At 53.3% G+C, this 19,710-nt stretch overlaps 2 protein-coding genes across 4 annotated transcripts in view; one reads left to right on the top strand and one right to left on the bottom strand.

Annotated features, from left to right (window-relative positions):
* The window catches only part of GRIP2 (glutamate receptor interacting protein 2), a 54,447-nt gene extending 42,694 nt beyond the window's left edge, over positions 1-11,753 (top strand). The window contains exons 18-24 of one of the 2 annotated variants that reach the window (XM_029918828.1): positions 783-922; positions 1,584-1,763; positions 2,579-2,753; positions 4,189-4,294; positions 7,189-7,332; positions 8,058-8,204; positions 9,236-11,753. In XM_029918828.1, the coding sequence (XP_029774688.1) occupies positions 783-922; positions 1,584-1,763; positions 2,579-2,753; positions 4,189-4,294; positions 7,189-7,332; positions 8,058-8,204; positions 9,236-9,394 (1,051 nt within the window). In that variant the 3' untranslated portion in view covers positions 9,395-11,753. The remainder of the gene's footprint in view (positions 1-782; positions 923-1,583; positions 1,764-2,578; positions 2,754-4,188; positions 4,295-7,188; positions 7,333-8,057; positions 8,205-9,235) is intronic. The other variant, XM_029918829.1, reaches the window with a different exon arrangement.
* A 2,766-nt stretch (positions 11,754-14,519) lies between these two features.
* The window catches only part of SLC6A6 (solute carrier family 6 member 6), an 82,069-nt gene continuing 76,878 nt past the window's right edge, over positions 14,520-19,710 (bottom strand). For both annotated transcript variants that reach the window (XM_029915883.1, XM_029915884.1), the window contains one exon: positions 14,520-18,664. In XM_029915883.1, the coding sequence (XP_029771743.1) occupies positions 18,524-18,664 (141 nt within the window). In that variant the 3' untranslated portion in view covers positions 14,520-18,523. The remainder of the gene's footprint in view (positions 18,665-19,710) is intronic.

Below are 19,710 nucleotides of genomic sequence, written 5' to 3'. Positions count from 1 at the left end.
CTTGGCGGGCAGTGCCGGGCCTGAGGGCACACTGGGGCTTGATCCTCGGTGAACCCCTTCTGGGGGCAGCGTCTGCATTCGGGCACCCCCACCCCAGGTCAGGTGCTTTTTCAGCATCCCCTGCAGCTTCTCTCCCTGCTCCCGGTGCTGACCATTCCTCACGATCCCCCTCCCCAGCCCGGTCCCCGCGGGTACCATTTAATTGGCCAGGGGTGGGAGCCAGGCATCTGCATTTTTTTAGAAAAGATCCTCAGGTCATTCTCATGGAGTCCAGGCAGAAATCCACTGGGCCAGGGCCATGCTCCTGCCTGGCCTTATCAGCCCCTTACATCCCCTTGTGAGGCCACCCAGGCACCCTGTGCTCATGCTCTAGGTGAGGAAACTGAGGCCCAGGGAAAGAGAAAGGCTATCCCTGGGTTTCTGCTGGAGAGAAGCATGAATCTCTTCCACCACCCATCTTTCAATTAGAAGTAGGTGAAGTAAGTTTATCATTCCCATTTACAGGCCCCAGATTATGTAGCTAGTATTTGAATCCTTTCAAACCATGCTCAGAATTCATGCCTGACACTGGTTCCAGAGCCTACCTTTAGAGACAGGCAGGCCTCCTCAATTCTAGACTTGATACCTCTGTTAATGCCGCCAGAGATCACACTTGCTTTTTGTTGCAGCTGGGTTTGAGGTCAGTCAGGCTTGTGTCTTGGCGTTCCCGAGTTCCCTGAGGGCAGACTCCCACCCTGAAGCCTTGGCTGTCTCTCATTCCCTGTCCTATGCCCCCTCCCCAGGACTGGCGCTATCCACGTTGGGGATCGGATCCTGGCTATCAACAGCGTTAGCCTCAAGGGCCGGCCTCTGAGTGAGGCCATCCACCTTCTACAGGTGGCTGGAGAGACAGTCACACTGAAGATCAAGAAGCAGCTAGACCGTGAGCCTCACCCCACCCCGTGGGGGCCCTCAGCCCATTTAAGAACCCCTCTGTGCCAGGCTTCAGGTGCCCAACCTAGTGGAATCCTCACCAAAGCCTCTGGAGGTGGGAAGGTACCTGGGACATCTGAGGAGACAAGACTCAGAAAGGGGAGCTGTGGTCTGAAGGTCACAGCTCCTGTGGGGCCGAGTCTGGGTCTGAACCGCCCACCATCTTCATCACCTCCTACCTCTTGAAGCTGGTTGTTCTGCCCTTGGCCATGCTTGTACACTCCTCAGTTCCCCCTGATTTGTCCCCTGTGCCTTGGCAGGGAGGCCACCGCCTACAGTGGAGGGACCCTGACCTTTAGGGTCTTCCTTCTGGTCTGTGCTCCACTGTTGCTCACCATGTGAACTTGAGCATGTTGTGCAGATATGGGGCCACAGGGGCTCCCCAGGGCCCAGCTCAGAGAACTCAGCCTCAGTTTTCCAATCTATGAAATGGGTTTGCCCACCGGTGTGCCACCTCCCTCATACTAGGTTGTCCAGCAGCACACTTGGGGTGCGGGGAGTGATCTGCCTGTGAGCTCCCAAACCAAACTGAAGTGGGGAAACAGATTCACTGAGTGTCTCTGGTTCTGAAGTCAGAGGCCAGTGGCAGTGACACCCCCTTTTCTTCCCAGGCCCCCTCCCACACCGCAAGTCAGGCAGCCTCAGCGAGGCCAGCGATGCAGATGAGGACCCACCAGAGGCGCTCAAAGGGGGCTTGCTGGCCACCCGGTTCTCCCCTGCCGTGCCCAGTGTGGACAGCGCTGTGGAGTCCTGGGACAGCTCAGCCACAGAGGGGGGCCTTGGGGGCCCAGGTAACAGCTCATGGCCTGTAGGCGACATGTTCTCTCTGGGCTGCCCAGCTGTCAAGCCTTTGTAGGGGCTGCTCCCTCTGCCTAATCCTTCCTCCTCCTCCCGGCTCCATCCTTCAGCGACCATTCCTGGAGGCAGACCCGCCTGGGCCACGTCACCTGTTCCTAGTGCCCCTCAGTGCTCAGGGCATGGACCCCAGACCTTCATGCATCTTCTCACGCATCCATAGCGCCCTGGCCAGCTATTCAGAGTCCGCCACCTTGAGGTTAGGGACCAAGCTGGTTTTAATTCTGTCTTTCTCGTTCCTAGGCCAGGTGCCCTGCACACAGCAGGTGCCCAATCAGTGTTTATTGCCTCCCATTGAAGATGGGAAGGCAGAAAGCCCCTTCCCCCCTCCCCATCCCCTAAGACCCAGCCTTAGAGTGGACGCCTCCAGGCTGTCCTCTTAGGACTCTAGCTTGTTGAGACCCTTGGGTAGCCTCATGGGTTGGGGGGCATTTGAATGCAGCTGCTGGCCTTCCAGCCTCTGCAACACAGAGCCAGCCACAGGGGCTCCCCAAGGCTGAGTGCAGAGAACTAGTGGAGGGAGGCTTCTGAATGCCCTGGAGGGCTCCCAGCCCTGGCTCTCACTGTGTATCCGTGCCGTCCCTGGGTCTCAGCTCCCCATCTCAAGTATTTGATCAGTGTCTCAGCTTCATCACGCAGGCCCAGAGCAGGCAAAGACCTACCCAGGGTCTGGGCACAGCTGGAGAAAGGGCAGAGAGGAGGGTGAGCTAAAGGCACAGAGAAGATACAGATGCCCCTCTCCGCCTGCCAGGCTCCTACGCTCCACAGCCGGCTGCTCGGAGTGTGACCCCCCAGGAGTGGCGGCCCCACCGGCTGAGAAGCAGCCCTCCCCTCGCCGAGCCCCGGAGGACGAGCTACACCCCGGCCCCCACGGACGAGAGCTTCCCTGAGGAGGAGGAGGAGGAGGATTGGGAGCCACCAACTAGGTCTGTGGTGGGAATGCCATGAGGGAGGAGGCAGTCACGGTCTCCTGGCTAGGACGGGTGAGGGTTCCTGTGCCACAGTGGGGGCGAGGGGGAGCTAGTGTCGTCAGGCTCCCACGGAGGGGAGCTCCCAGGAGAGGAGGAAGTGTGGGTCAGAGCCGCCCCCATCAGGCTGAGATGGGGGACCCTCCCGACTTAGCCCAGGTTCCTTGATGGCCTCCTGCAAGGGCCCTCGGGTCACAGGTGCCGGCCCTGGGCTGTGGATGTGGTGGGATTTGTAGCGTTGGCTTTGAAGGACACCTTGTCACCCCTGGAGTAGGCCCCGTGGGTGTTCCTCGCCCCGCCTTAGCCACTCCTCCCCCATCTGTGCTGTTGACTGGGCACTCCCTTCTGCCTACAATGCCTTGCCCTCTCCCTCCTGGCCAAGGCCTACTTAGCCTTCAAAACCCAGGGCAAATTCTCCTCCGGGAAGGCATGTGAGCCTCCTCATGGCACCAGCCACGTTGTGTCCACCTGACTAGTTTCCTGGCTGAGGTCCCTTGTGCTAAGCGCCTGGCCCCCAGGAGGCTCTCCTGCACATGTTGTGAATGAATTGCCAGCTGGCTATGCCTCATTCACCTCCGTAGCCCCAAGCCCTGTGGACAGAGCCCTGGCTTGAAATGTTTGTAGAAATGATTTGAATGGAGAGAAGGTCCTTCAGCCTCAGTCTTCTCATCTTTAAAATGGAAAGGGCAGGAGGCAAGCATCATGCATCAGCCTGTGTGAGTCTCCCTAGGAGAGAACAGCTGGAGGCCCTTTCTAAGAAAGTGCTTTGCAAATCCTGCTTTCTGAGTGTCTGGGACTTTGTACACAGCAAGTGGCTTTGGGAACTATTATGGGTGCAAGTGTGACTTGGTACTATTCTCCCGAGCCTCAAGTTCAGAGCTGACGATGGGCTCCCACACCCTGTGACGGAAGCCACGGGGTGGCCCAGACCCTTCCCCAGCACAGACACACCATCCTCTCCATCCATCTGTGTCCTTGCTGCCTCCAGCTCTGTCCCTGTCACTGTGCTACGGTGCCATGTCTGGGTGGGGTAAGGGGCCGTCCTCTGGGGCTACACCATGGATCTCCTCTCTGTCTGTCTGTCCGTCTGTCTCTTTTCCCAGGCGTCCTGTGTCACCGCTCTCCACCCCGTCTCATCCGCCCCTGTTCTAACTGGCCACCGACAGTCCTGGTCGCCCCTAACTGCGTCTTCCCCCCATTCCGTGTCACCAACCACTGCCCCGGGGCCCCAGCACTGCCACCGAGGACGCCCGCCTGCCTGCCCGCCCGCCCGCCCTATGGCCCCTTGAGCCCAGCGCTGGGCCATAGTGCCCCGAAGACTCCTCAGGCCCCAGCCCGCCTGCCCGCCCATCTGCCCACCGGGAGTTGACGCTCTCTGGTTCCTACGTTACAGCCCAGCCCCCGGCCCTGCCCGTGAAGAGGGCTTCTGGCGCGTGTTCGGGGAAGCCCTCGAAGACCTGGAGTCATGTGGTCAGTCAGAGCTGCTGAGGGAACTGGAGGTAGGGCCCCCCACCCCACCGACCTTCCTGGGAGCACCTGTGCATGGACACGCTGACGGGCGTGCCTGTAGGACCCAGCATGTTGATGGGATCCTGCCTCTGTGTAGTGTGTTTTGTGCACTCACCCGGCACCCTCCACGTAAACCTGTCTTCTTCATGCATGTGCAGACCATGAGTAGACACATACATGTGTGACCGAGAACGTTGAGGTGTGTGCACATGTGAATGTGTCTGGTTTTATCCCGTGTGCATTGGGAGCATGTGCATGCACACGTGCTGAGTGTATTTTCAGGGCAGGTGTGTATGTGTGTGCACACTTGGATGCATAGGGGCTGTTTTGGTGTCTCTGTGTGCATGTGCAGTGTATGGCCATGGCTGTGGGCATGCCCTGTGGAATGTCAGTCTCAGTGACTTCTCAGGGCATGAGGGGTCAGGGGAGCTGAGAAGTGACTACAGCTTTTTGTGAGGTCAGCAATGCCCACCACGGAATAGGCTGCCCAGGAGGTCTGGGAAGGATCCAACTGGGTCATTTCAGAAGCTCCTTTGTTTTCTGAGAGTGATACTTCAAACTTCTGCTTTATCTGTGCTTTTGCCCCTAATATTGTTGATTAGGGCCATATTTCCCCCCTCCATCAGTCTTGCTAATTACTATGCGCCTCAGAGAACTAATTTTTGACTTTGTTAATTCTCTCTTGTGTTTCATAGTTTTCTATCTTACTAATTTTTGTGTTTAACTTCTTTGTGTTTAAATAATGATACTTTTACTGGTTTCTTAGCTCCTCAATTTTCAGTTTTCCTTGTTTTCTATCGTAGTGCAGCTTAAGCTATGATTTTACCCATAAGTGCTCCTTTGGCTGCATCCCACATGTTTTGATTTGTGGTGCTTTTATTGATCATTCAGTTCCAAATACTTTAAAAAATTTTCTAAAAAAAATAACACAAAATTAAAAATAAATAAAAAAATTTCTAGTACGATTTTAGTTAGACCCTTGAATTACACAGAAGTGGGTTTTTTTTTAACCCAAATTTTAAAACCAATTCATAATTGCTTTTAATTTGTATGTACTGTGGCCAGAAAATGTGTCCAATTGGCTATTGATTCTTTGGGTTTGCTAAGACTTCTTTCTCTGTGGCCTAGTATGTGGTCAGTTCTAGTAAATTTTTCATGTATGCCTGCAAAATAATGCAAATTCCCTTTTGTTGGGTGAAGCGTTCTCTGAAGATCAAGAGTGTTCATAAACTTTTTCCAATCTGCATCCTGATGAAGTGTTACATGCTTTATTTATCTTCATGGGGTTTTTTGTTAGTTGTATGATAAAATCCCATCGTGAGTAGAGAGATTTGGCAAAATCTTGACATTCTGTCATTTTTTGTTTCATATCCTTTGAGCTTACATTGTTAGTTTCATATAAATCCATGATGGCTATAACTTGTTGGTGAATTTCTCTTTTTATCATTAATCAGTACCTTTATGCTTTCCACTTTAAATTCCATTTTTCCATAATAATGTGGCTCCAGCAGCTTTATTTTTAGTAATGTTTCCTATATCTTTTTTCCAATTTTTTTATTTTCAAACTTACTATGTTCCTAAGTTGTACATTTCTCATTTTAAGTGTATCTGTTGTATACCTGTGTATACCTGATTGTCCCCCCAATCCAAGGGTCTTTTTTTAAAGGCAAGTTCAGTTCATTTATACTTATTGTGATCACTAATATAATTAGTTATTTCTAGCAAAGAATTTACACTTTCTATGTATTCTACTTTCTCTATACTTCTGATCTACTATCTTTCCTTGTCTTGTATTGATAAATTTCTTATTCCTACACTCTTTTCACCACCAAAAAGGATATTTTTATCATTTTTTATTTTCTTAGTGATTATCCTTAATTTGTCTTGCTTTTTTTTTTTTATCTTGCAGAGAGAAAGCATGAGCAGGGGATAGGGGTGGAGGAAGGGAGAGAGGACAGAGAGAGAGAGAGAGAGAGAGAGAGATAGAGAGAGACTCTTAAGCAGGTTCCATGCTCAACGTGGAGCCTGGTGCAGGGCTCGATCCCACGATTCTGGGATCATGACATGAGTCAAGATCAAGAGTTGGATGCTCAACTGACTGAGCCACCTAGGCACTCCTGTTTTACTTTTATTAAAAAAAACATTTTTAACACTCTGCTTTTTTTTAAACAAAGTCTAAATAATGCCTTTGTCCTGCTCCTGGATGAGACAGGCCCTGCAGAATGCTTCCATTTGCTTCCAAACTCTCTCCTCCTCTCCCTGCTTGTTTATAAATGGCTCAAAATTAGTTACTGTGGGGTTTTATCAATACTCATTAGTGTTACTGGTAATTTCTTTGTGCACAATTGCTTCTTGCATTCTATGGTTTCCTTCTGAGTTCATCCTTTAGGATCTTTTAGTGAGAATCTTGAGACAGTAAACTCTTAGGTTTTGCATGTGATTTTACCTTACTTATTTTTACAGATAGCAGGGTAGCAGAGTGGTTAAAACGTTTAACTTTGAAGCCAGACTCTGAGTTCAGTTCTTGATTTCTTTTAGCCTCAGTTTCCTCACCTGTAAAATGGACCAAAGGCACAGTAGAATGGTATTTGCCTGTCTCATAGGATCATACAAACACAGTGAGTTGTGTGTGTGTACAGAACGTAGACTTAAGCTCAGCACAGAGTTAAGTGCTAATCACTCAGTGCCAACAATTAGTACTCTGATTGCTGGTGTGATCGAGGACCCCCTGCCCACCGTCAGGCTGAGAGCTGCAGGAGGCCAGGGACCACAACTCTGCTGCTCACTGTTGTGACCTTGAAGGCTGGCACACGATAGGTGTCCGCAGATGCTGACTGCACACGGCAAGGAACGAGCATCTGAGTGAAGCGCTGTGTGTCCTCAGGCATCCATCATGACGGGCACAGTGCCGAGCGTGCCCCTTGAGGGCAGGCCTGGGCCCCAGCCCTGGCGGAGGAGCCAGGAGGGACGAGCGTCCCCTGAAGAGATGCAGGAGCTGCTGCTGCCGACACCCTTAGAGATGCACAAGGTGGGCGCGAGGGCCGGGCACGGGAAGCCTGGATAGGTGTGGGGGGGACCGTGAGGACACACAGAGGGGTGGGCGGGGCTCCCCATGGGCCCCGCCACACTCTGGGCTTCATTCTCCTCCACCAAACAGTTTTGTGTTAGACTGAGTTTTCCAGGATTCTCATTGTTTGGGTCACACACACACACACACTTCTGTGATACACACAGACCCACTTTTTTCCCACTTACATTAGTGTGTGTGTAAAGTCCAAAGGCACTGATGTATTATACATGGATATGTAGTTGTATATGTGTGTCTCTATATATCACTCCCTTGCCGTCCGGAAGTTACTATATAGAAAAGCAGAGGAGAAACCTCTCAGCTTATAGCCCTCAGAAGCCTCCCAGCCTCTTGGTAAATTGGGAGAGGAGCCAGTGTCAGAAGGGCGAACACCCGTGGGCACCACCTTGCTGGGACTTGCTTCCGGGTGGAAGGGGTGGGGACTGAAAAAGAACCTAGAGGGTAACCTACCCCCAGCCTCCCCTTGGTGACTGGTGCTGGGACCTGGAGGATGTGCTGCCATGGAGAACGCAGGAGGGCGCTGTGTGACAAAGGCACCGAGTTGGGGTGCACAGCCGGGCAGCAGTCTGAGTGCATGTCCCACACCAAGGGATTCGGGCTGCTGCGGGGGGCTGGGGACAAAGGTCAGAGCTCCAGGGACCTCCTCTTCCTCCTCCCGCTCCCAGGTGACACTGCACAAGGACCCTTTGCGGAATGACTTTGGTTTTAGCGTCTCAGACGGCCTCCTGGAGAAGGGTGTCTATGTCCACACCGTGCGCCCTGATGGGCCAGCCCAGCGTGGGGGCCTCCGGCCCTTCGACAGGGTCCTTCAGGTAATGCTGGGCTGAGGGGCACCGTGGATAGTGTGGCCTTTCGTTGCCTCCTGGTGGAGACAGAGCCCTATTTCTACCCTGGCTGAGAGACCCCAGGCAGGTCGCCTCCCCTCTCTCAGCAGCAGCTTCCTCATCGTGTAAGTGGAATGCCAGGACCAGTCCTGTAGTCAGGCTAGGTTCAGTTATGTTGCAGTAACAGCCCCGGACCTCAGTAGCTTGACACCCCTGAACCCGCCTTATCCACTGTGGGCCGGCATAGGCTTAATCCATCCAGGCTGAGGGGGGCTCTACCCCTTGTAAATTCCTTAGACCACGTGACTTAGGAAAAGCTACTGGAATATCTCACGTGGGTTTTTCCAGACTTCACCCAGGAGACCTGCTACCCCCCTCAACAGCCTATTGGCCAGAACTAGTCATGTGACCTTGCTAACCCCAAGGGAGCCTGGGAAATGTGGGTGAGCAAATCAAAAGCTCTGGGACAGGTCTGGCCCAGCCCCCCAGCACCGCCTTTCCCTGGCCCCAGCTACTTTCCTTCTGTGATGTGATTTCCACTATATTAGTGCTACATTTACTAAATATGCTTCCTTTAAATTGGTGGAGTGTTTCTCAACTGAAATTTATTTTGAAAGGAAGCTTTTCATGTCAATTAGGAATGAAAACCCAGCACCCCTTGCTCGACATAAAAGATCCATGTAAAATAAAAATAAAACAGAAACAAAGCAGTGTCACAAAATTCTAGGCAGGAAGCTGAGTGTGTGGTTTGCTCTTTCATGTTAAAAAAAAAAAAGGGAGAGAGGTGGGTGTTTGTGGAGTGGGAAGCATGTACTGGCAACCCCTTTGGGGTCTCTCTTTGATTAAATCTCACCAGAAGGACTGAAAGAGCTAAATGAAGGAGGACTTCCTCCCTAGGAGTGTTCTAGATTTACCCTCTATCCGGGCTGGGGCAGGGCGCATGCTGTAGGACGGTTCTCGCCTGCTTCAGCCCAGGCTCAGCTGATGCCGGTCTGTCCCCTTGGCTGGGTACTGTGCAGGTCAACCACGTCCGCACACGGGACTTCGACTGCTGCCTGGTGGTGCCCCTCCTGGCCGAGGCAGGCGACGTGCTGGCGCTGGTAATCAGCCGCAACCCGCTGGCGCAGAGCAGCCGAGCCCCACGAGTGCCAGGCCCCAGCAGCCCCCGGATGCTCTGAAGTCAGCGCGTGGTCTGGATACCCAGGGGGCCGCCCAAGGAGACCCTGACCCCCAGCCCTGTTGCTGGGCTGGAGAAGTGGCCGCCCACTCATCCATCTGTCCGTCTGGCAGGCTGTGAGCCACGGATCGGACTCTGTCTCTGTTCTCTGGTTCCATGGTGCCTGGAGTCCCAGGCAGTGATGTCCCTGCCCCAGCTGGAGGGACATCTAGGTCTTTCTCCATGTTGGATCTCCAAGATGCCCAGAGGAGCCCCACTCAGGAGGGGCTGAGACTGGTTGCTCAGCTGGGAGGGGAGGGGCCTGAGGGCCGGGGAGCCACGCCCTGTGCAGGGAGTGCTTTCTCCTAGCAGGGCTGTGGAGCTGCTAGGGAGGAGTGAGCTCTGCATCACAAGAGGTGAGCAAGTGGGAGCTGGATACTCCCAGTGCAGTCATGGACTGCATGAAGCATCTGGGCAGTGGGTTCACATAGGCTCAGGTAGTTAGTTTCCCAACAGGGGGAGAGCATTTAGGGTGTGGCTTGGGAACCACTTTATCTGGTCAGCCTCCCACCAAGGAAGATGCCACTCATGGTGGGAGCCTCCTCCCTCTCTTCCTCCAGCATTCTGGTGTTTGGGGCACGCTGGCAGTCCCCACATGAGAGACTGTGAGCTGGGACGGCTGAATCCCAGGAAACATCAGCCGTTGACTCTGAAAGTGAGTGATTCTTTTATTTCGGCATCTCTGGTCTGAAGCCCCTGTGACTTGAGACCACGGTGCTGGGCCCCTTGGGTAGAAGCTCAGGGTGGCGTTGGGCTCTCAGCCCCTCCGGATGTTTCTGCAGGGTCCACAGGAGGCACAGATTCGTGTGAGCCCACCCCTCTCAGGCCAGGCCCCTCACTGTGGGAGGGAGTCATTTGGGACGGAAGACCCAGGAGTTCCCATTCATCTGTCATTTCAGGGGACATGGGAAAACCATAGAAATACGATATGTATATCTTCAGTCTGACCAAATTAGTGAAGGAGAGACAGAGGCAGGCAGGAGAGAGACGGGCTGACCTCTCTCACGCCCAAAGGTGAGAGTGTCCAAGGTGGTCATCAAGGATGTTTATTCCCACTAGACATCAGGAAGCACCAGCATCCCTTAAAATCATCACCTCGCTTTTCACGGACCGGAAACCGTTTTGATTTCGTGAAGGGCAGGAGCCTTCACCTGGTGGTCTGGGCCGGGGCCCCAGGGATGAAGGTGGGCGGGCAGGATTCAGTCAGGTGTGGGGATTTGCTTTGCTCTTAATGGGGTCTCAGGAAAACGGGGTGCGCACTGCCGTCTGCATCCTCCATCTCCCCTCTGGTGGAGGGCCCCCCAAGCATGTGCTTCCACTCAAGGGACAAGATGGGAAGTCAAGAGGCTTGTGCTTTTCACCCTGGGCTGCTGCTTGGTTGCCCTGTGGCCCCCTCCGGGTCTGACCCTTTGTGGACAATCAAGAGGTGGACAGTCTCTGAGCAGGTATGGGCCTCCCTGTCACGGCCAGAATCAGGCCTCCTGGGCACCCTGCCCACACTCCTTGGGGGCCTGCTTTCCTCTCCTCCTCCCCCTACTTCCCTAACCCTGCCCCTTCTTGCCTTCCCTGGAGACCCTCTGTGCCATGGCTGGACTGTCCAATGGCTCTGCTATCTTGAATTCCTGTGTAGACATCTGCCCCAGGGTGAAAGGGCACTACCCACCCTTCACGGGGGCACCGAGCAAAAGCCAAGAGCCCACAGCCTGGGGGTGTAGGGGGTGACACAGCAGAGACATGGCCACTAGCAGCCATAGCTGTGGGAACTTAGGCAAGTTGTCCAGCCTCTCTGGGCCTCTCTCAAGTGACAGGGCTGGACAGGACACACCCCAGGGCCTCTCAGCTTGGGAAAGCTGCGTTTGGCTGCAGGTGAAGGCAGATGCATTCTGACGTGTCCAGTGCTCCCATCTCCTCGGGCCGAGGCCTCTGCCATTTCCCCCAGACGTATGCAACCAGGCCCGGCAGGTGGACCCTGGCCGCGGCCGGCCTTCTCATATGCAATATTTCTTCCGGCTTCTCATAGGGACCCCAGACTTGACATTCCCTGGCCCCCGTCCCCGGTGAGCATCCTGCCTGCCTATGCATTTTGGGTACAGCTCCTGTGACGTGCCCCTCTCCCCCCCCAAAAGCTGTATTTTTCTTTGGCTGAGATTAGAGCATATTCCTTGTAAAGTATTTTTCTACATGGGGTTTTCTTAGGGCTCTCGGGAAGCACATGCCAGGGGGCTGTGTTGCAAAGGCCATTGGAGTCTCTCAGGGGCCCGTGTATAAATCTGTTCCTCCAGGGGTTGCAGGGACGTGGGGGCCAGGGGTGGGGGTGCTGTTGGGATGATTTTTTAAATAAAATTATTTAAATGCAACTGGACTGGGGTGTCTGCCTTTTCCTTTTTCTTATTTTTATTTTATTGTTTTTTTTTTTATCATAGGCTGGCAATAGCTTCTGTTTGGATCTTATGACATCTTACCTGCTTTTAATTAATTAATTCATCCATTCAAAAGGTCTGCTTGGATTATGCATCATTCTAGCCCCTGGAAAAACAACACCAACAGGACAGAGGAGGTCCTGTCTGCGTGGGGATTATATTCTAGTGGAAAAGACAATGAACAAGGGAGTAAATTGTAAAGAATTATTTCAGAATGAAAAAAAAGCAATCGTGGGCATACAGGGGAGGGCGAATGCTTTAGCTCTGGGGTCGGGAAGGACTTCTCTGAAGAGGTGGTGTTTGTGCCGAGACCTTCAGGACAGGCACCAACCCTGTGGAGACCAGGAGGTGCTCCAGGCAGAGGACCCAGCAAGTGCAAAGGCTTGAGGTGGTGGGTCAAGCAAGAGAAGGAGGCTCCAAAGCAGAGTGGGGAGACCAGATTGGAGGGTGCAGGGCCCAGTGGTGAGGGCTTGGGGAAGGACTATGGGTTTTATTCTATCTGCAGGAGGAAGCCACTGAGCCAGGTAAGTGGTGGGTCCACCATAAGGAGCTCCTTGATTCTGGGTGGGGGCTCGTTGATACCCTGAGTCTCCACTGGGCATTTAGGGCAGGATGAGCCCAGAGGGCATGGCCAGGCTTCCCTAGAGGACTGCAGCTATGCTTGCATGAGGGAGTGAGTGAGCACACCATCTCAGGAGGTGTGTTAACGTGGCTGGACCACATTGGGTGCAATTACATGGTTGGGCCAAGGAAGCCAAAGGCCAGATTGGGCACGGGTACCTGTGCTCGAACTAGTGTTGGACGACAGGCTTGGGGCTCTTCTGCAGTGGGGAATGGGGTGTGGACAGGGCCAGCCCTAGAGAGGCAGCCCGATGCTGCCTGGCTTTGTGCAAGCACCGTTCTGTGCGCTTTTCAAGAATCCTCTGGACTCTCCTACAGCCTTCAGAGGTCACTCTGTTATCCCAATCATAGGAGAGGAAGTAAGGCACAGAGAGGTTAAGTAACTTGCCCTGAGTCACACAAATAGTAAAGGATGGAATTCAAGGATTTGAATACGAGTTAAATGGCCAAGACAGAGGTGGGAGGGAGGTGGACAGATGCCACCAGAAGGCCAACCACCAGAAAAAGAGCTGGGGAAGTGGCATTTTATTCTAACATCATCTATAAATAATTATATTACAGAGGGGTGCCTGCGTGGCTCAGTTTGGCTGAGCTCCGGCTCTTGGTTTTGGCTCAGGTCCTGATCTGAAGCTCCTGGGGATGAGGGCCTGTACTGGGCTCTGTGACGACAGTGCAGAGCCTGCTTGGGCTTTCTCTCTGTCTCCACCCCTACCCCACTCGCACATACTTGCTCTCTCAAAATAAATTTTTAAAAATGAGTTACTGAGAGAGGTTTATTTGGACTGGCAAGTTGGAGAAAAGGACCCAGCAGGATCCCCTATATTTGCCCACACACTGATCTGCCCAAAACATTGACCTGCCCTATGACCCCAGCAAAGCTGAGCCCCTCTCCTGGCCTGTTTCCCAATCTATAACAATGGGTTGAGCACACAGTCCCCAGGTCAGGGGACATCTGTACCAAATACTTTCTGAGGCCCCGAAGGTCCTGCCTTCCGAGACCCCAGTGTCGGTGGCCCGATTTCTATCTGCATCCCTCCATCCCTTCCGCTCCTCCCTGCAGCCTGCCCCACTCTTGGACTCGGCGATTGGAAAGCCTGTGTGGGTGCCAGTGAGGAACTACTGGTGCGCAACCTCTAATCAGCCCGAAGCCTTGAGAGGGGCAGTGGTGTGTTCCAGGCGGGGAGACCGCGGCCCGGGAGGCCGGCGTGAGGTCTCCCGGCCACACGAGGCCGGGTGCACGGCAGGTGGGCATTGGTGGAGCCAGCCCAGAGCAGACCCAGGGCAGCTCCTTCACGACTTGCTATGTGCCCCTGAGTTAACCATGTCCTCTCTGTGAGCCTCTGTCTCCGTGTCTCCAACCCTAGATGACAATACCCACCTTTTATTTTTAATGTTCATTTTTGGTAGAACAGAAGCAGGAGAGGACAAAAGAGAGGGAGACACAATCTGAAGCAGGCTCCATGCTCTGAGCTGTCAGCACAGGGTCCAACATTGAGTTTGAATCCACAGACTGTGAGATCATGACCTGAGCCAAAGTCAGACCCTTAACTGACTGAGCCGCCCGGATGTCAAAACAGAACTAGGGGTGCCTGGGAAGCTCAGGTAGCTAAGTGTCTGACTCTTGAATTCAGTTCAGGTCATGATCTTAACAGTCCGGGGATCGAGTCCCAAGTCAGGCTCTGCGCTGAGCTCTCTCCCTCTCTCTCTCTCTGGTCCCGTCCCCCTCCTGGCTTGCTGGCACATGTGCACACACACTCTCTCTCAAAACAAACAAAATGAACCAACACCTGCTGGATTTTAAAAAGGAAATGTTTATTTTTATGTTATAAGGTGATTACAAACTCCTCTAAAAAAAAAGCAAAGATGAATTTAAAATATTGATATACATATTTATCTAAAAAGCAAAAGAGGAAAAGAAAAGCCCTGCAAAATACAGGGATTCATATCATAAAACATTTATACGCAAAAGCCTGTATGCTGCAGGACTGAGCTACACATCAAGGGTCTTATTCACATACAAATGTTCCTCCTCACAAGAGTCTCTTGTTGGGTGATTTTTTTTTTTTTACAAAAGTTTAAAATATCTTAAAAATATTTTGAAGTTTTAAAAAAAAGTCCTGATGAGCCAGACAGATTTCTGGAAGGAGGCAAGACCCATGTTCTCAGCTTTCTCTTGTGCTAAATACAGAGTCACAGTTGCTAGGGATTCGAAAATTAATTGGGTAAAAAAAAAAAAGTAGGGGGGGAGAAAGAAAGAAAGAGATGGAGCCAACATCTCAGTTTGAAGCCAAATCTATAACAAGATGCTCCATCCCTCAGGGAACTGTCAGAACACGTCTGTAGTGACACCAACAAGAGAACAATGAAACATAGCTTCCTATTAAAACAAGAGCATTCTGAGGGCCAGGCGTTACCAGGGTGTGGGGGGCGGGGCGCGGGAAATGCTATTCTCTGGCTTCCGGGTGGTCCACACCCCTGTCTGCGTTTTGATAATCTGGGATTTTGTTTGGTTTGTGCTTGTTGGGTTTTTGCACCGGGCTATGTCCAGCATCCACAGGGACAGCCCAGCCTGGGGCTGCCTGACATTGGGACCTCTAGCCGCCTCAAGGTTTCTCCTGGGTCCCTTCCTGGCCAGTGTGTGAGACTTGAGGGGAAGGGAGGCACCTCTGCCTTCAGCGCTGGGTGCCCAGGGCATTTCCCCGTCCAGAGGGGCACCGCTGTGCAGTGGTACCAGGTACAAGATGGCCCTGTGGCCAGGCTGAGGGTGACTCACTCCCCTTGGATTTTGCCACCTTCTCTAGGGCCGCGCTGGGGGTCTGGGGTAAGAATGAGGGCGCAGAGGTATGGAGAGGGGGCTGTGTCACCCAGGAATCACCCAAGGCCACTCACCTCTGACTGCCTGGGAATGTCCCACACGGCCTCAGGCTAAATCCTGCCTCAGGGAGCCTGCCTCTTGCACACCAGCTGGCTTCATCCGTCCTCAGTTTCCTCATGTGCAACAGAGATGTCCGTTCCTAGCTCACGGAGGGCTGCTGGGTGCAGGGCCAGGGTGAATAGGCTGCCTCTCCTACTGGAGGGAGGCCAGTCACCGGTGGCACCAGCTTGAGGTCCAGTTGGCCCGAGGATGGTGAGAGGGTGGGGGGTGCTGCTCTCCTTGTCCCTGAACGCTGGGGGACAGAGCACTTCCTATTTCAGAAAGGCCCGTCTTTGGTCTTCAGGGAGAACCTTGGGGAGCTGCACGCGCCACTCGCCACACACCCCTTGGAGAACCTGCAGCCGGAATGGACTCAGGGGCCATCCTAGCTCACTGCACCCAGTCTCTTCCTCACACCAGGTCTCAGTTTCCCCATTTTATAAGGGCGCTGACTGGGGAGACACCGACCGTGCAAGACCGCCTGCTGCGGGCACTGACATGGCCTGTGCCAGGCCCAGCGAAGTATCTCCCTGGGCGGGGTTTAGCCTGAGGCCCTTTCCCATTTCTGCACCCTAAAAAAAGTTATTTAACTGTCTCCCTCGCTTCCCTTCCAGAGGTGGCCGACTGGGCTATGTGCGGGCACTGGAAATTCTGACCTGTCCCGGGACAGAGAGGGGACCAGAGTCATGAGCTCCAAGGACAAGTTTTGTTTACGTGGAGACATAGAAAAGTCACGCACCGTTACACCTTGTACACACAGAGCCAAGCTCTGCAGAAACACAAGGGCGAGGGGGGTTGACAAGAGGGTCCAGTTGGAGACAGGTGCGCTGGGAGATTGTCGAGGGACGGGCTTGGGGAAAGTGGCTGACCTTCCTTCCAGGCTAGGCCTGGGGACTTGGTCTGCATGCATCTTTGGTCTAGAATTTGGTCTGCGAATCTTATAAGAGGAGGCCTTTCCCAGGCCATTTCCAGAATGTTGCAATTTGCCTACCAACCCAAAATACTGTAGCCTTTCAGCAGAGGGGAGATATTGTAGCCTGAAATGACCACAAATGCCCAGGCAGCCACAGTGTGCCAAGCCCCCTCTTGACCCCACATGTCACCTGTCCCCAATCGTTGACAGTGGTTAGTTTACTAAGTTCCATGAGACAAAGGAAAACAAGTCACATTGCTACTCAGTAAAATTAGGGGGAAGAAAATGACAAAATCAAATCAGACACAGCAACAACCATAAATACATAGAAAAACGGGAACACAGAATTATTAACAGTTTGGAATAGGACGGGGTATTGTTTGGCAGAGTAGATGCTTTGGAAACAGTGAAATGTGAGTGCTTGCCAAAGAGGGGAGGTTCAGGATTGCTTCTGCCCCTCGGACCCCAGAGGCTCCTCCCCTCCCAAATCTGGAGAAAGGGTTCCAGGATTCAGAGAGGCCCCTGCTCTGAAGACTGGAGCCGGACCACTCTCCAGACTCCCCTGAGGCCCTCACTGACGTCTGTGCGTGACAACGTTTCGTATCTAGTTTAGACTCCGAACTTGGAAGTGACAGTTTACATGGCACAGTTTAGGTCCAAATGGGGGCGTGGATGGAGACGTGTCTGTCTCGGGATTTTAGAGGTGGAGCACCTTCCCTCCTGGTTCAGAGAAGACAGGCTCTTGGGTAAGCTGGTTCTGGGGTGCCAGCCCCCTGAACAATCCCACCTTTCTAGAACATGCCCTCTTACTCCCTCTCCTTAGTCCCCACACAGTGTGTATCCAACACCAGCTAATACAGGAGTTGTGACCAGTTTCACCATCTCCTGAGTCACTGCTAAGGGCTACTCTTGTGCCTGAATAGGGAGGAGGGTTTGGGAGCACTTAGCCCAAATCAAAGATGCAGTGAGCCTCCAGAAGCACTCTGGGCACTCCCAGCAAGGAGCTGGCGCAGCCCTGGGCCGGGGCCTGTCAGGAACCTCCCAGCCCCTGGGAGATGAGGACAGAGCTGAGGGTGGAGAAATGAGGAAAGAAAAGCACCCCTCCCTGAGCCTAGGCTTCTCTGAACGCCTGGGCCCACACCCTTTGGTCCACTGGCTCACCCCTCGTCCCTCACCAAATGCATCATGCTTCTCTCCTACACGCAGCTTCGAGAGCCATCAGCTGGGGAACGGCCAGAACCTGATAGAACCCCATTAAAATGCAACAGACCCATCTGTGTGAGGGTCGGAGCCCTGAGCCCACCGGCTCCCGCAGGCCGGCCTCGGACCTCTACCTGGGATGCCCTGGGACTGTGGCCTCCTAAACATCGGGGCTCCATCCTCACCAGCCCCCTTGGGGGCTCCTGCCGCTCCCCCTCCGATGAATGGTCCTGACAACCTGTCTCACGTTCCTTCTGACTATCCACCCTCTATCTCAAACTAACAGGTGGGATTTTGCTCTTGGTGCAATGGTTTCTAGAGAATCAGACTTTGGCCGTGAGGCCTCCCCTGTCAGCTTTCGGTCAGCCCCTTGACTGGAGGGATTGATTCACTCTTTCGGCATCTCTCTTCTTGGCTAAGACATGCGTAATGAACGAAGCCTCTCCTCATGGCCCTCCTTCCTCTAGTCCCTCTGGGTCGCGCCAGCTGGCGGGGCCTCCCCCCTGCTGTGTGCTTCCACTTGAACCAGGCTGGGAAGGTACTACACCTTTAAAATGGGTCTCCTGTCCAGGAAAATTCCACCCTGTGTTTCTTGGGGCAGAACTTTCTGCCAGCTTATACAAGCACCGAAGAATTGCTTTTGAAAATGAGATCTGTGCTGGCAAGATCGATTCAAGTGGAAAAGTGTATAAGAATCTCTAAATGTATATATAGTTATATGTAAAAAAAAATACAAAGAAAAATTTACCAAGTTCCCATAAAATACATCTAATTCAGTATGAAAGCTCTGCCTTGCCCCGGACATCTGCCGGTGGGTTTTCTTTTTTGTATAAAATATCCCCAAATCAAAACGAAAAACACATACACACGATACCACACGCACACGCACGCACACACACAGAGTAACATTTTCTGTGACAATTAAAAAAACAATCCTAGTGCAAATAGAAAGCTCTGTAAACCTGGTCCTATGAGAATCTAATGTTAGTAAACAGCAGGGAAACACTCCGTCTGCCCCAGAGCTCACATCATGGTCTCTACTATGATGTGGGTCGGTTTCACGAGAGCGCCGTTCACGGCCAGGCGGGAGCTATAGGGCGTCGCTCCCTCGCGCTCCACGGCCCAGCGGTTGGGTTCCCTTGGGGTCAGCAGATACTTGAGTCTCTGGAGAGGGAGCAGAGGGGAGAGTCAGGCAGCCTGGTTCCCCTCTTCACCGCAACCGTGCATGCCCTCCCTCCGAGCCCAGCCAGTGTGCTGTTTGGCCTGTGGCAAACTACTCCCCTCTCTGGACCTCCCATGTTACCCCCCCGGCAGATGGAGGAGCTGAACTAAGGTGCTTCTCCTAAGAGCCCCGTTGGCCCTGAATCAGGGCAGAACTCCTGGTTTCCTTGGCCAGCCCCTGCTGACACTCCTCAGGGTCAGGGGGACGGACTCACACCGCCCGGCTGTGACTTCTCCCTCAGAGCTGAAACCTGCCTCCCTGTAATCCTGTCCCCAGATTTCTCAGACTTGCTGTTTCTGTAATTTGTATGCCCAAGGCTGGGTAACTGTTCTGAGCACACAGCCCCCGCCCTGCTCCCTACCTTCCCTGCCTGTAAACTGCATTTCCTGCCTCCTTGCAGGGCCCCCCGGTTTCTCCTGCGGGTGCTCCCTGCTCATGTCTGACAGAGGGGCCCGAGGCTAGACCGCGAGGGAGCAGTACCACCGCCCTGGGCAGGGCGAGCTCAGCGAGGGGCAGAGCCCTTCCTGGGACACCTAGAGCACCAACAGCTGATGTGGGCCTGGAGCTCAGCGCTCCTGACCCCCAGCTTTTCCCTGCCAATGTCCACTCAGAGACTTGAAGAGGAAGCAGCTGTTGAATCAGAAACCGTCCCTTTAGACATGTACACTCAATGTACGTATATTACAATTTTTTAAGCTGCTTATTAAAAGCTACTGCATTTCACTTGAAAAATCCATCTGCTCTTAAAACCTTGCAAGATCTGGCTACCGGTAATGACAGCCAGAGCGGAGCACATGCCTGCCCATTGCTACTTTGGGTCGCCTTCTCCAGGCCAACCCTGCACCCCGCCCCCCTCCACCCGCCGCTTTCCCTGCCTGGTCCTGGGAGAGCTGGCCTGGAGGCCCCAGGGAAGGGGTGGGGGATGGAGGGCCAGCAGGAGAGCAAGCTCGGCTCCCTCCCGTCACGTTGCCTCTCTGCACAGAGGAGG

Source organism: Suricata suricatta, chromosome 12 (genome assembly GCF_006229205.1).
Source record: "Suricata suricatta isolate VVHF042 chromosome 12, meerkat_22Aug2017_6uvM2_HiC, whole genome shotgun sequence".
NCBI classification, from domain to species: Eukaryota; Metazoa; Chordata; class Mammalia; order Carnivora; family Herpestidae; genus Suricata; species Suricata suricatta.
The sequence above is the reverse complement of the archived record's forward strand: the minus strand, read 5'-3'. Positions and strand labels throughout refer to the sequence as shown.